Here is a 15,977-nt window from a genome sequence, read left to right as displayed (position 1 = left end):
GAAGCTTCTGTCGTCCACCTACTTGAGCCCTTGGCTCTGTCTGTGGTTTCCTGGTCATCTTGCATTCCCACAACCCATTTTAGAGGAGAGTGCTCTAGAAGGTTTGACTAGTGATACTTATTTTGAGTTAGATTAGTCAAGCTGAATGAGGTAGAAAAACTACAGGGCAACTTTTCTATTGATGAGTCAATTTCTTATACATTGATTAAAGAAATGAACTCTTGTACATTTTTAATATTGTTTTTGAAAAAACGTGTGTTTTTGCCCGTTATTTTTTATTTTTGTTCTTTAAAGAAAGAAGAAGCTCAAAGGAAGAAAATGCAGGAAATAAATAACCAAAAGGCTAATGACAAAATTGAGGAATTAGAAAAGGCAAAACAGCGACTTGAACAGGAAATCTATGTCAACAAAAAGCGATTAGAAATGGAGACTTTGGCTACAAAACAGGTAATTTCATTTTGTAAATAGTTGGCTCTATTCTGAGCAACAGCTGGATTTTTCTTTTTCTCTTTTTGTAAGAACTCATGGTACTTAAGAGGAAAAAGCTGGCTGAATCTGGGTCTTCTGATGAGAAGGGCTCTACTTTTTTTTTTCTTTCTTTTTTTGGGTGGGTTGAGATCATTTGATTTGATTTGATTTTTTTTTTTTTTTTTTTTTTTTTTTTTTTTTTTTTTTTTTTTTTTTTAATGAGCAGGGCTCTTCTTGCCTGAAAGCCTACAACCTGGTAATGCTCACAGCTCTACTCGGACATCATCACACAAACATTTTGAAAGGGACAGAGCTCTTATTTTGAGCTGGCTCCATTACAGTTTTCCCTTTTTATGCCTCCACAGCTATCCTATGATCCTTCGGGCCAAATAATGTAAATGAATGAAATCATGCTAGAGCATAATTGTAGAAGGAATAAAGGCACAGCTGTCGTACTGGGTCTCATCCTTATGTCAGAATGAAGCATTATCCATTCATAGAAAGTGTGGCCAGCAGGCTACTTGCCTGAGTGACTCCTAAGAGAACTTAAAATAGGGCGTTCATTACCCCAGTCGTATGAGCTCAGGCCCTGAAACTTTTGTCATCTCAGTGAGGGCAGAGACATCTTTCAGGGGCTGACTCACATTAATCAAGTTCCAAAGACTGAACTGTCAGTATTTTAATATCTTCAGTTACCTTTTTATCAACATTTTTGGGTATTCATTCTCCTTATATTAGCGGTTGTTAAAATATGGCCTTTAGTCCAGCAACATCAGCATTACCGTCAGAAATGCGGTTTTAGGCCCCAGAGCTCCTAAATCACAAACTCTGAAGTAGGGCCCAGATCTATTTAACAAGTCTTGCGTGGGATTTTGATAAATACTAAAGTTTGAGCAGCACTGTTTTCATCTCCTCTTTGATTCCTTGTATCTTAACCTCAAAGTTTTATCCTCGAGTAACAATTTCATTTTTCTTTTTTCCAAGTTTTATAGTGAGAGTGTGGGTAGAAGAAAATTCCTCTAGTAACCCCAAAGTTCTGATACTATAATATGGTTATAATATGTAGCTAGTCAATTCTAAGACACAAAGTAGCTAGTGAACCACCTGAGGGAGTTTTAGAAGAAAAAACAGAGCTGTTTAAATCTTGAAAACAGTAATTATTAATGGGTTGTTATAAGGTCTATTTGTGGCAAATAAGGTTTTTGTGGTATCTTTTAAATTTAACTTTATTTGGTCAACAAATGTTCTTGAATGTGGGCTCTTTTGAGCATTTTTTTCTCTCTCATTTTTTTTTCCATAAAGGTTTTTTTTTTTTACTTCCTATCAATGGGAAGAATAAGATTCATTTATGTCATCAAAAATTCCTGATGATTTTGTTATGGGATCAAATTTAATAAAGATATTTTATAAATTGATTTTTAAAGAAAGGCCTTTTATACTTAGTGAAACATGTAAAATCTGTATGCTTAATAAAATGCACACTGTGAAATGAGGTTATAATTAATTATAATTAATTTCTCTCTTTATATATTTTCATGTATGGGTCTATGTGAATGAATATCAATTAGGCTTTAGAAGACCACAGCATTCGCCATGCAAGAATTCTGGAAGCTTTAGAAACTGAGAAGCAGAAAATAGCTAAAGAAGTACAAATACTGCAGCAAAATCAAAGTAATAGAGATAAAACTTTTTTAAGTGAGTATATGATGATTTTAGCAGAAATTTGCTAAAGTTATATATGTTATTTCATATGAAATAATTACTAAAATGTTAGAGTTGGTTGCCTTTGTATATTAAAAATGGTTTATTCTGGATGTTGCTGACCTTTTTGCATCTAAATAAATTTGTATGCATGATTGTTTCAGAATATTCAGTTTTTAGAATATTTAGTTACATAAGCAAATAGTAAAATTTTAAGTGTTGCTTTAATGTGTAACATGTTTTTTAAAATGCAATCTTATCCTCATTTTTTTAGGTCTTACATCTAGGTTGGCCTAAGTCATTAGGTACTTCATCTTCTTTTTCTCTTGGATGCTATTTTTTGTGTATACTTCTACATTGCTGTATAGAACATGACATTTATTTATTTATTTATAGATTTTATTAATTTATTTGACAGAGAGAGAGACAGCCAGAGAGAGAGGGAACACAAGCAGGGGGAATGGGAGAGGAAGAAGCAGGCTCCCGGCAGAGCAGAGAGCCCGATGTGGGGCTCAATTCCAGGACCCTGGGATCACGCCCTGAGCTGAAGGCAGACGCTTAACGACTGAGCCACCCAGGCGCCCCTAGAACATGACATGTTTTTAATGGCTTTTTCTTATTATGGAAAATTTCAAATAAACTATAAAAGTAGATTAGTACAACAGACTCTTATATACTCATCATCCAACTTCAGCCATTTCTAACACGTGTTCCGTCTTGTTCCGGCTGCACTCAGCCCCCTTGCCTCCCTGGACTGCTGTAAAGTAACTCCAAGACATCGTATCATTTGATCTGTAAATACTTCACTGTGTATCTCTGTATTAGATAATGACTCTCTTTTTCTCTCTCTGCCACGCTTTAAGCATAACCATGATATTGTTATCAAACCTAAAAATATTAATAATAATTTCTTACACTCATCAGATTTTTAGTCTACATTCATCTTTCCTGAATTGTGTCAAATTTTTTTCTATCTTATTTGTTTGAATCAGGATACAAACATGATTCGCGCATTGTGTTTGATAGATATGCCTTGTTAAGTCTTATTTTAATTATTATTATTTTTAAAGATTTATTTATTTTTTTTGAGAGAGAGAGAGGGAGAGAGAGTGCCTGTGTGAGTGGCGGCGGGGGGTGGGGTAGACGGAGAGAATCTCAAGCAGACTCCGAGCTGAACACAGAGCCTGACCTATGACTCGATCTCAGGACCCTGAGATCACAACCTGAGTTGAAATCAAGAGTCAGACATGCTCAACTGACTGAATCACCCAGGGGCCCCTAAGTCTCTTTTATTTATATTTATTTTTCATTTTTATTAAGTAGGCTCCATGTCCAATGTGGGGCTTGAACTCACAACCCTGAGATTGAGAGTCACATGCTCTACCTACTGAGACGGCAAGGCACCCCCATTCTTTAAAAAAAAAAAAAAGATTTTTATTTATTTATTTATTTATTTATTTTAGAGAGCAAGAGCACACATGGGAGGGGGGAGGGGCAGAGGGAGAAAATGCCCAGGCTGACTCCCTGCTGAGAGCAGAGCCCAAAGCACAGATCCCGTGACCCATGAGATCACAACCTGAGGCAAAACCAAGAGTGGGAACCTTAACGGACTGAGCCACCCAGGTGCCTCTTTTTAAGTCTCTTAATCTGTAAATTTGCTTTTCTTTTCTCTCTCTTTCCTCTTGTAATATGCTTATTAAAGAAATCAGGTTCTTTATCCTGTGGTTTCCCAAATTCTGGATCTTGCTTTTGTATCTCCATGGTGTTGCTCAGCAGATTCCTCGGCCCCTTTATTCCCCCAAAATGGCACCATTTCTTCAGGCCCGTCAGATTCAGATTCAATTTTTTAGCAAGGATACTTGGTAGTTGTATTGTATACTTCTATAACTTCTCTTTTCAAATAAATCTGAAACTATTAATGCTTGTTATATCTGTTATAAGAGGTAAATAAATACATTTATTAATACATCTTTTTATTCTTCTTAGAGCCTAAAAAGGGGACGAAGCAATGAATACTTGATTTTTTTACCGTGTGTATAATGAATTTTTTCCTTTCAAAAAAGTGTTCTAATGGAATATTGGTGATAAGTTTGGGTGATATAGAAAATATTTATGATAAAATCTTAATTTTAAATTAGGAAAATGGAATTATGGCCTAAATTATTTCCCTTTTTTGTTTTGATGTTCTGAAATATATGTTTGTTTGCTTTATTTTTCAGGCAAAATAAAAAAGGATTGTTGTTCTATGTAAATAAGCCTGTAGTATACTTTACCCAATACTTTAAACAAATTAGAAAGTAAGAAAAAAAAATAAATCAGAAAAAAACTTTAAAGATATTAGAAGACAAAGCATTTTCTTTGGCATTTCCTCTCTTACAAAATCCTTTATCAACTTTCTATATCATTTCCAGTTTTTTTCTGTGTCTCCACAGGTGAAAGACATCATTTTCTATGAAGAATATTTTATTTCAGGCTTGAGGAAAAGTTACTCAAATATTGCCCTTAGTTTCTGCAATAGTTAAAACCATTTATTTAAAATCAGTATTTTTTTTTCAGGAGTTGTTCTGCCTAGTGATGTAAGTTAGGGCTCATATATGTTTTTTGAATCTTCTCTGTGTGTTTTCTACTAGTTCAGACCAATTGGAGCTCCATGAAGCTCTCAATGATGATTCAAGAAGCCAATGCCATCAGCAGCAAATTTAAAAAATGTTATGTTTTTGGCAGGTGAGCAATTTTTTAGCCTAATTATAAAGTAATTCTTTGTTTTAAACTAACTGACCTTCATATGATTACTTTCTAAATTTAGTTTCTGCAAAGACATAGTATCTATATTGCCTTTCTAGGAGAGAATAGTATCAGAATTCCCAGTGACACATTTGGACTCCCCTTTCACAGCTCACTCTGGAGTAAAAGACTTTCAACAATTAACATACCATACTAACTATATTAAGGATGTTTATAAAATGTACTTATTTTATAAGCAGAATAATTTTAGGTGTTTTAGGAATTTACTGATCTTTTGAGTTGCAAACTTACTAGTATTACATGTTCGGAAAGAAATATACCTAATTAGAATTTGATTTTTAAAATTTTATATAAGAAGCTATTTTTGTATAGTATATATTAGACATGATTTTTTACTGTAATAAAAATGCTTAACATTGGAAAGAATTAGTGGACCGAATTTTTATGAAAGTTATTCTAATTCAGAAAACTCTTATAAATGGGTATGTGTGTTTTAGGATAAGCATTTTTCTTTGGTTTTTCTTTCAGACATGATGTATCAGATAAAGGAAGTAGTTCTGACACTTCTGTTCGGGTTCGTAACCTACAACTAGGGATCTCAACTTTCTGGAGTCTGGAAAAGTTTGAATCTAAGCTTGCAGCAATGAAAGAACTTTACGAGGTTCGGAATATTATTAAAATCTATAAACTTTTTGAAATTAAAAAATGTGCAAGTGATGTGTTCTTAGTAAAGAAAATTTGGCAAATAAAGGAAAAGGCGACTTAAATTATCCAAACCAACCAATATTAACAATTATGTATGTTTACTTTACTTTTGCCTGTAGATGGGGTTTTATCAATTTATTTTAATATAGTTATACATGTAGTAGAGAAATTTAGTGCTAAATCTGTTCCCAGTTATAATTGTGTGTTTTCAAAATTTTACATTTAAGCTTAAGAGAAGAAGAAATTTGATAGACATAAAGCACTTTGCATCATTTGTAATTATCTTCAATACCTATAATGTACATTTTTACATAATTACATTTCCCAAAAAGCTGTGCTTTTCGGTGTTACCAATTGTTTTCTATTTTAATAGAACTAAAAATATCCCTGCATATATTGGTTTTTAATATTTAATTTCCTGTTTTCTCTTTTCTAAAATGGTACCCCAAAATATAATTTTTTAATTACATTTTGATGCTCAATAACAATCACTTGTCAGAAATATTGCCATTTACCAATGCTACCAGTTTGTTTTAATTTATGTCATTAATCATTAGTGAATCTGAGGGTTTGACTCTTTGTTTCCTTATAAGTCAAGTATGTGCTCATGTTCTTTGAATTTTACTCACGCATTTGAAATATGGGTAATGAACTAATATGTCTATAAAAGTTCTAACATATCTTGATAGTAAACCTTTATTTTATATTTATAATAATTTTTTTCCTGATTACATTGACTTTTTTCTTGGTTTTATTTTGTTATGTAGACACTTTAAATCTGGTGTATTTGAATCTATCTATTAATCTGGAGACGCTGCTACTGAAATATTGTCCATTTCTCTGTTTGCTTTTAATTTTTTGTAAACATTTGTTATGATATATTGTGAGAGGTATGGATGTAAAGGTAATTTTTCTCCATATGATTATCTTAGTATCCCTAAAGCATTTAATAAATAGGTGCCATATGTATTAAGTTGTTGCTACCATTTGTTAAATATCTCACCTTTAAATAATGTGACTCTATATGGAATTATATTCTGTACTACTTAGATAATAACAGTAATGGAGATATTATATGTAGAAACTTACAGGATGCTGCCAAATTATATCCATAATGTTTGGTTCGTGTAATGGAAAAATGAAAAGAAACTAAATAGTTAATCTAGAAAATAACAAAATAAAACAAAGGAAAGCAAATGAAGGAATGATTACAAATTAAAGCAATAATTAATAAATTAGAAATTAAACTCAAGCTCTGGTTCTTTAAAAAGAGGAAACATGATTTTCGGAGTGGGCAATGGCATTTATACAAAGATAGCAAGAGCATTTAAAAATTATTTTACATGTAAAACTTTACACTAATAAATTTGATAATTTTCTAGAGAGAAAAGACTTTCTAGAAAAAGATCAATTATGCAAGTTAACCTAATGGGTGAATAACCATGCGATAAATTGAAAAGTTTGTCAACAAACTGTTCTTAAAAAGAAAAAAAAAACTGTAAAGGAAAGGTGCCTGGTCCTAATCAGTTTTATGAGGAAACTTTTTTAAACCACCAAAGAACAGAGGTGCCTGGCTGGCTCAGTCGGTAGAGCATGAGACGATTGATCTCAGGGTCATGAGCCCCATGTTGGGTGTAGAACTTACTTAAAAAAATAAATAAATAAAAAAGAGAACAGATAAATATGATTGTGTTTCAACTATTCTGGCACATAACAAAGGATAGAAAGTGTCACAGTTATGATGCTAGAATAACCGATTAAAATCAAACCAAGCAAAACCCACAAAAGCTGAAAAGATGATTCAGAAGAAAATTACAAACTAATAACCTTCATATGAACATAGCTATAAAAATCCTGAAAAAAATGTCAGTAAATCGGGGTGCCTGGGTGGTACAGTTAGTTAAGCATCCAGCTCTTGGTTTTGGCTCAGGTCCTGATCTCAAGGTTGTGAGATCAAGCTCTGCTCTCAGCACAGAGTCTGCTTGGGATTTTCTCTCCCTCTCTCTTTGCCCCTCCCCCCTGCATGTTCTCTCTCTCTCTCTCTCTCTCTCTCCCTCCCTTTCTCTTTCTCTCACCAATAAATACATAAATCTTAAAAAAAAAAAAGTCAGTAGATCAAACCCAAAGGTATACTCAAAGAATACTTATACCATGATCAAAGTAGGGTTAATTCCAAGAATGCAAGGTATATTATTCATAACAGGAAATCCAAAAAGACTGAAAGGAACTCACATTGTTTATCTCTAAACGATGGGTTTGTCAGTGATTACATTTTTGTATGTTTATACATATTGATAATTTCCAAATTTCCTACAATGAATGTGGACGGTTTTGTAATTAGAGCACAAAAAAACTGTATTGAAGTCATTTGATCATTCTTGCCTTGTCACATACATTAAAATGTGGTAGGTGAGTTACCTTTATTATTATCTTACTTCCTACTTTCAACTGTTGAAATATTCTTTGATTATTTTTCTAAATAATTATACTATTTTTGGATCAAGCTCTATATATATAGTATTTTGCTTGAACTTTAATTAATATTACTTTAAATACTTAAAAATTCAGATTATTATCATGATTAATATATTCAACCAGGGAGTGATTGAATCTTAATGTTGTCAGATTATTCTTTTATTTTTCTACTGAGGATTTATCTTTTTTTTTTTTTTTTAAGATTTTATTTATTTATTCGACAGAGAGAGAGACAGCTAGCGAGAGAGGGAGCACAAGCAGGGGGAGTGGGAGTGGAAGAAGCAGGCTCCCAGTGGAGCAGGGAACCCAATGTGGGACTCTATCCCAGGACCCTGGGATCAGGCCCTGAGCTGAAGGCAGATGCTTAACGACTGAGCCACCCAGGTGCCCCAGGATTTATCTTTTTGGTTTTCACTGTCTTCTAAATCCCAAGTTTATGTTTTTGAATCATTTTTGAATCATTTAATTTCTGTGCTTTCATTAGTAGAGCTCAATAAAATTCCTAGCATCATGTGCTTGATTTTTTGTTTTGTCAGGAATGCAGTATTTTTAAGATTTATTTATTAGTGTGCAAGTGCGGGGAGGAGCACAGGGAGAAGGAGAGAGAGAATCCTCAAGCAGACTCCCTGCTGAACGCAGAGCCCAATGTGGGGCTCAATTCCAGGCCCCTGAGATCATGACCTGAGCTGAAATGAAGAGTTGGACGCCTAACCGACTGAACCATCCAGGCACCCCAGTTGCTAAACATTTTTTAACCCAAATTAATAGAAACCATATATTTTATTTTTCTTAGAGCAATAACAGTAACAAGAGTGAAGATGTCTTTTGTGATCCTGAAGATGAATGGGAACCTGACATTACAAATGCACCAGTTTCTTCCTTTTCTAGAAGGAGGTAAAGACATTTTGTTATTGTTTTTTTTTTGTTCTGGGTATATGTATATGTATCATTTCCTTATTTTAAAAGCAGTATCTATTGTCATAATGGATACGTCTGTGCAGGGAACCCAGTAATATAAGAGAAATAGTATGTTACTGATTAAATTACAGCACTTGGGGCATTAAATTGTTTGTCAGTTAGAATAGGAGCAAAAATGGTCAGCATCTCAACAGATAAGTCTTAAGAGTGACTTAGAATAGCATAAATCTAATTTCCTATAAAAATGAATAGTGTTTATTACTTTTAAATTACCCTTTTTCAAGAACTTGGCATATTCTATGATATTTTATTGCAAGTTATAGAACTTTAAACGCTGTCAAGTTAGTTTGAGCACCACAGAAGAATAAATCAGGGTGATTGAGAACTTCTGTATATAATGCTGCTTATTAACTAAAAGCAGAAAAGACTTCCATGGTGAATAGATGCTTTTCAAGGAAAAACTAGTTCTGTTTAGACCTCAGATGCTTAGATTACAGAGGGGCAGAATGGTATAATAGAAAGGCCTTGGTCTTGGAACCAATTTAGCTGCTTAGTTTGGTTTTTAAACAAAGACTTCTTTTTAAATGAGTACTTCTTCATTTGGTTTTGAAACAAGACTACTGTCTGCTATGTCTTGAGGATACAAAGATGAATAAAAAATGCTCTCTGTCCTCAAATACCAGGAATTGAAGAAACTAGAAGAATAGTTGATAAAGACCCAAAATCGGGTCAGGCAGAAGGACTGGAGAGGGAAGTCTGGTTTTATACATATTCAAGAGGAAGAATCAATAAGGACTTGGTTAGTTGTGGGGTTGAGGATGATAAAGGACTCGGGGGGGGGGGGGGAATCCCAGTCTAACAAGGGTGAGTGGCTGAAGGAAGGTGATGTTCCCTGAGATGGAGGGTCAGATGAGTTTATTTTTGAACACGATGAGTTTGAGATACCCAGGGAGCATCCAAGTGTATATGTTCAGGTCTAGAACTTGGGAGGAGGGATTTGGGAATTTTCAGGATGTAAGAGTCAGTGGCATTCGTCCATCCAACAGAACCATCATCATTGTCAAGAACACTGACCGAGTGCTTGCTAAGTATTATTTCATGTAGTTCTTACAGAACTATGAGGTTAGTGCTGTCATTATGCACCTTTTACAGATGGAGAGGCTGGGGATTTAAAGAGGTTATAAGTTGTCCAAACTCACAGAGCTGATAAAGGAAGAGCTGGCACTCAAATCCAGGTTTGAGTGACTCTAAAGGTCCTGATTTTCTTGACCGCTGTGCCATATTGCCTCTCTGTTGCATATGAAAGAACAGAATCTTCCTGGTTAAATCATTTTTTCCCCCCACTTTATCACCTTCAGCTGCAGCTCAGAATCCATTTGGGTTTCCAGACCTTTTCAGGCCTTTTTTGATTTTGACTATGCTTATTTTAAACTCATTTATAAAATTTCAAAGAGATGGAACTACTTTAAAGAGACTTCTCCCTCCTATTACTTCTGTTCTATTTGCTACATGGTAACTAAGCTACAGTAAGAAACAAATAATAATTGATACATGTTATCTTATATGTTATATACATAACAGCTGGGTATTTCAAGCTGAAAGAAATACAAAACATGTCCTTTAAACAGATTCTGAGTTCCTTGAGCATAGGATACATATCTGTATCTGCTACAATGTACTCTGACAGGCTCATGTCAGAGTCCTGGGTTCTAACTTTTTTCATTAAGTTTTTTATTTTAATTCCAGTATAGTTACCATACAGTATTGCATTAGTTTCCGATGTATAATAGAGTGATTTATGCCAAGTGTAGCCATGGGCAAGTGACATCACATCTTTAGGCTTCAGTTTTCTATAAGATGGAGACAGTAATGCATACCTATTCTAAAGAGCCTGTTGCTAAGTTTAAGGGAGGTCATATATAAAAACAATTGCTTCTCCTGCTACTTCTACTATGACCACCATGGGATGATGATGATGTTGTGAAGGAGCTGAAAGATTAGAGATCAAGTATGTAGAACTCCCACTGCAGTGGAGAGGTGTTGAATAAATGGCAACTTGTATTATTGGGTGCTTCTACATACTAAGTAAGATTAGATCTTGGAATATAGAGATGATCATATTTCTGATTTAATACCAATTAACAGATAGTGATATCTTCAGGTGATTTTTCAGACCAGAACTGCAAATTCATCAGAGGGCGATTTATAAATCCCTTTAGATTTTATAATACTGGTTTCTTATTATATTTTATTATAAACAGATACAAACTTGGTGTACTTAGAATTATGGGTCATAGTATTAATATTAATAATCAATGAACATTAGTGAGTGATGGGATGAGTTATTTCATTCATGAAGGGAATTAAGAGTACACTTATCGTGATGAGCACTGAGCAATATATAGAATTGTTGAAATCACTATATTGTACACCTGAAATTAATATAACACACTATATGTTAATTATACTTGGATTTTAAAAATTAATTAAAAATAAATAAATAAGCATAAAAATGTTAGCTTATTAAAAGTTGGTGATTTACATCTTATTTTCTGCTGACTTCTAGGTTAATAACTAGGGAACCAACAGAAGTTTAAATTATTACCAAAAAATTAAAACTTCTTTTGATATTTTTTAGTATGTTAAAATTAGGTATTTTCATTTGGTAGAGATTTTTTTTTTGAGAACTTCTATAATTTGAAAGTATATAGATATTTTTTAAATGAATTGCTCTTGGTCAGAGACATTGTATATGAAGTTTCAGCCTTGTAAGAATGTTTATGACAGAATTGCAAACTCTAAGAATGCCTGCAGGTAATGGAAACACTGACAGATTCTTAATTATGGAACCGCTACCAGGCAATGACACGCCATAGCCGCTCTGTGATGAAATAGACTGGGTTGGCTGCCTATAAATTTTGAAACGTCCTGTGGACAGTTAAAAGTAAAATTTTCCCAGAGGTTAAGTAAAAATTCTTTGAAAGGAATGTGACAAGCATTTTACTTGAGTTTAAACATTGCTTAACTGTGATAGTGTTAGAAGAATAAGTTTTCCTAGTTTAGACTTACTGTAATAATATATCGTTTCCTTTCATTCCTAAGTACAAAAAACTGTTAGCTTTGAGAATTGATATTTCTTCTTCCTATTATCAGTCCTATTGAGTGTTGATATTTCCTCTCCCTGTTATCAGTCATATTTCTGTGTTTTTCTTGTAGGAATTCATGGGGAAAAAATATGTTTGAAACATTTAGATGACTACAGATGGAGTACGTTTTGGTTTAACGATCTTTTCAACAAATAGTATTTTTCTTTGAACGGCCAACAGTATTAGAGTTCTGTTAGGAAAAAGACTTCAACGGATCCCCTAGATCCAGATCCGGGTCACAGCTCAAGGAGCTTCTCGATACAATAAGGGCTGGAGTTGGAGTTTAGAAAATTGTCGATGAATGGCATTCCGGAAGTAGGCTGCTTTTTCCAGTAGCAGTTAGGAAGAATGAGTAACAGCTAGTCAGCCAGTCACACTCCAGGCAGAGATCTGAGTGGTTTTATAGGCTGGGGGAAAAGAGGCCCCAGAAAGAGCGAGTGAAGATAGAGTCATTCCCTCTGTTTGTGTTGCCACTACACTTTATGGGTGTGCTACTTTTCACACTGTGTAGCAAGTGTTCACTTGAGTGTTTATTTACCTAGATCATTTCCTTGTTTAGGATCCTTCCCAGGATATACTCAGGATAAATCCAAGCTTCCTTAATTGGCATCCAGGGTCAGCCTCAGGCTGGAGCCTGCACACACCCCAGCTTCCCCCTTTGCTCCTCTCCCCCATCATAGACCGCAGTCCTTCTGAACCTTGCTCAGTCCATGCATGCCTTATCACCGGGTCTTCCCACATCCTGGAGGTGTACCTGAACCACTGTTCCCTCCTTCCCAAGTCTGCCTCCCCATTTGGCTAACTCCTGTGCATCCTTTAATGTCATTGTTCCAGGAGGCCCTCCCAACTCCTTGGGCCAGGTCAAGTTTCCTCTCCAGCAGAACATGCTCTGCTTTCGTGACACATCACTTTATTGTAATTATTTGCCTAATTTCTCTCTTCAGTGAGCCCAGAAACCATGTTTCCTGTGTTTGACACACACCTGCATACCAATTTTCTTTAGAGAATTGAGAATATTCTATTTTTTTAAGATTTTATTTATTTGAGAGAGAGCAGGAGAGAGAGAGCACAAGCAGTAAGGAGGGGCAGAGGAAGAGGGAGAAGCAGGTTAACCACTGAGCAGGGAACCCGATGCGGGACTCAAACCCAGAACCCTGGGATCATGACCTGAGCCGAAGGCAGATGCTTAACTGACTGAGCCATGGGTGCCCCAAGAATATTCTTTCTTTCTTTTTTTTTTTAAAGATTTATTTATTTATTTATTTATTTATTTATTTATTTATTAGAGAGAGAGAGAGAGAGTGCATGAGTTGGGGGAAGGGCAAAGGGAGAGGGAGAAACAGACTCTTCGCTGAGCAGGGAGCCTGATACAAGGCTCGACCCCAGGACCCTGAGATCATGACCTGAGCTGAAGGAAGCCAATTAACAGACTGAGCCACCCAGGTGCCCCAAGAATATTCTTAATATTATTATTCCATGTAGTTTATAACCACTAATCTTATGGTTTATCTTTTTTTAGGAGCAGGAGCTTGATGAAGAATAGAAGAATTTCTGGTTGTTTACATGATATACAAGCCCACCCACTGCAGAATTTGCATTCTTCCCATTCATCAGGTATTTTTTTCCTCAAATTTTCTTATATACTGAGAAAAGCATCAAGTCCTGGCTCAATTACTACCTTGTTTCATGTTCTTATGCAAATCATTTTCTCTTCTACAAGTTTCCATTTTCTTTATAAAATGAAGGGGGTGGGCTGGGTGGCCCTTTCCATGTCTAAAATTTTGTGCTATGTGATTTATTTCAAAGCCTTTTAGTAGAGTAGCTAATTCCAATGTGAAAGAAAACATTTAAAAGAAAAAAACTATAGAATTTTTCCAGTCATAATTATTTTACTTGAATATGGATTACAACATTAATTTTCCTATCAAGGAGGAAATATACACTATATTATACACACACACACACACACACACACACCTTGTAATTTTGCATGGGCAGCTAGCTCCCTGTAGTAATTTAAATGCCTACCAGGTGGCAGTGGATCACTACACAGCACAAAGAAGAACGAACGACTGTCTCACTCAACAACCTGGATGAATCCCAAGAACATCATATGGAGTGAAAGCAACCAGATAATAAGTACACACTGTATGATTATGTTTCTGTGAAGCCGAAGAACAGGCAAAACTCATCTATGGTGACAGAAGCCAGAGTAGTTCAGAATAGAACAATGCTCAAGGGGAAACCTTTGCAATACTGTTGAGGACACCGTGTACACGTTGATCTAAGTGGGGACGTACACACATGTAAAAACAACAAGCTGTATACTTAAGACGTGCACACTTTACAGACCATATACCTTAGTAGACGAGAAGTTAAAGTTAATGTGTAATGTAATAATCTATTTGATAAAGACATTAATGGAATACAAGTAGTCCTGAAAGAAATTCTATCTCGTCTTGACTTTAAAATAAGGAAATTAGGTTTCTTTCTTTTTAATCACAAAATTACCTTTTAGGAAGATAATTACTTATTTAATTTAAGAGAAAACAAAATAAGCTGTAGGCTTTTTCTTTACCAGCACAATAAAAGGTTATATATCTGTGGTATCAAGTTGTTTATTCAGTATTATTTGAGAGTAAGATGTTTTACAAAAGTAATTTTTCCAGGTAAATTAAAGCTGTCTATTTAAGCGCCGTATTTAAAAATTAAATAAAATATAAGGGGTCTTTGCTTGTTTGCCGTTTTCAAAGAGGGAAACAGAAACCCACATGTGCCTTTGGTATGAACCTGCCCAGGCAGCCATGGGACTACGGACAGTGCATTTTGCAGCTCTGGGAAGTTGAGCCAGTGTCCTAACTTCTCACCTTAAGTGCTGTATTTTTAAACTAGAGTTTTACAGCTTTTTAAAAGGTTGATGCTGGATTTTAGAATGCATTAACATCATTATCTTCTTAAAGAATATATCATTATCTTCTCAAACAAAGAATAAACAAAATGGTGACTGGAATATAATCATCATCGTCATCCTGATACTATTACCCTACAGTGGTAGAGCTTTTCTTTTTTCTCTTCCCAAATCAAATTCTTATCTTTGGTCTAGACTCTTTTTTAAAAATGCTTTTTATTTTCTTTTGTTTTTTAAGTAAACTCTACCCCGAACATGGGGTTCAAACTCATGACCCCGAGATCAAGAGTCACTTGCTCTACTGACTGAGCCAGCCAAGCTCCCCTGTCTTAGACTCTTAATAGTCCCCACCCTTTGCCTTTATTCTACCTTCCTTTTAGTTTGCTGTTTAATCACCTATGAACTGGACCAAAAAAATAATGTTGTTTATTAAATAAGAATCATTATACTCATGAGTTAGCATTCCAGTATAAAGTTATTTCCAGAGGCTCCAAATGAGCTCTTCAAAGTATTTCCATTTACTTCTGGTTTGGACAGTGCTTAGAAAATTAAGCTGAAAGTCTGTCTCCCAGAGATGTGATATAGTAACTGTACATAATCACTGGCTTTAGTCTATTTTGATTAGAGTATGCCTAGAGAAGAAACTAGTATAAAGTAGAGCTACAGAGACATTCCTTTTAATATAGTTTGCTCTAGTATTGCCTACACTGTCAGCTTATGAATTAATTAAATTAACTTTATTTATATTTTATTTGTATTTATTATATTTATTCTATTTTTCATGTAACTGCCACTGTTTTCAGAGTTTCTAATTCGGAGTTTCTTAGGTGTTCCCAAAAAGTAAATAAGGAAGGAGATTAAACCAATGGTTGCTTAATTTATTTGCACTGTCTGTTGTTTGTATTGTGGTT

At 34.7% G+C, this 15,977-nt stretch overlaps 1 protein-coding gene across 1 annotated transcript in view; it reads left to right on the top strand.

Moving 5' to 3' along the window:
• The window catches only part of KIF14 (kinesin family member 14), a 56,668-nt gene that overhangs the window by 28,430 nt on the left and 12,261 nt on the right, over nt 1-15,977 (top strand). The window contains exons 18-23 of the mRNA XM_034666997.1: nt 295-447; nt 2,037-2,163; nt 4,800-4,893; nt 5,443-5,575; nt 8,888-8,988; nt 13,678-13,772. Coding sequence (XP_034522888.1) covers nt 295-447; nt 2,037-2,163; nt 4,800-4,893; nt 5,443-5,575; nt 8,888-8,988; nt 13,678-13,772 — 703 coding nt within the window. The remainder of the gene's footprint in view (nt 1-294; nt 448-2,036; nt 2,164-4,799; nt 4,894-5,442; nt 5,576-8,887; nt 8,989-13,677; nt 13,773-15,977) is intronic.

The sequence above is a fragment of the Ailuropoda melanoleuca genome, chromosome 8, assembly GCF_002007445.2.
Source record: "Ailuropoda melanoleuca isolate Jingjing chromosome 8, ASM200744v2, whole genome shotgun sequence".
Classification (NCBI taxonomy): Eukaryota; Metazoa; Chordata; class Mammalia; order Carnivora; family Ursidae; genus Ailuropoda; species Ailuropoda melanoleuca.
Note: the sequence above shows the minus strand (reverse complement) of the source record. Positions and strands in the feature narration are given on the sequence as shown.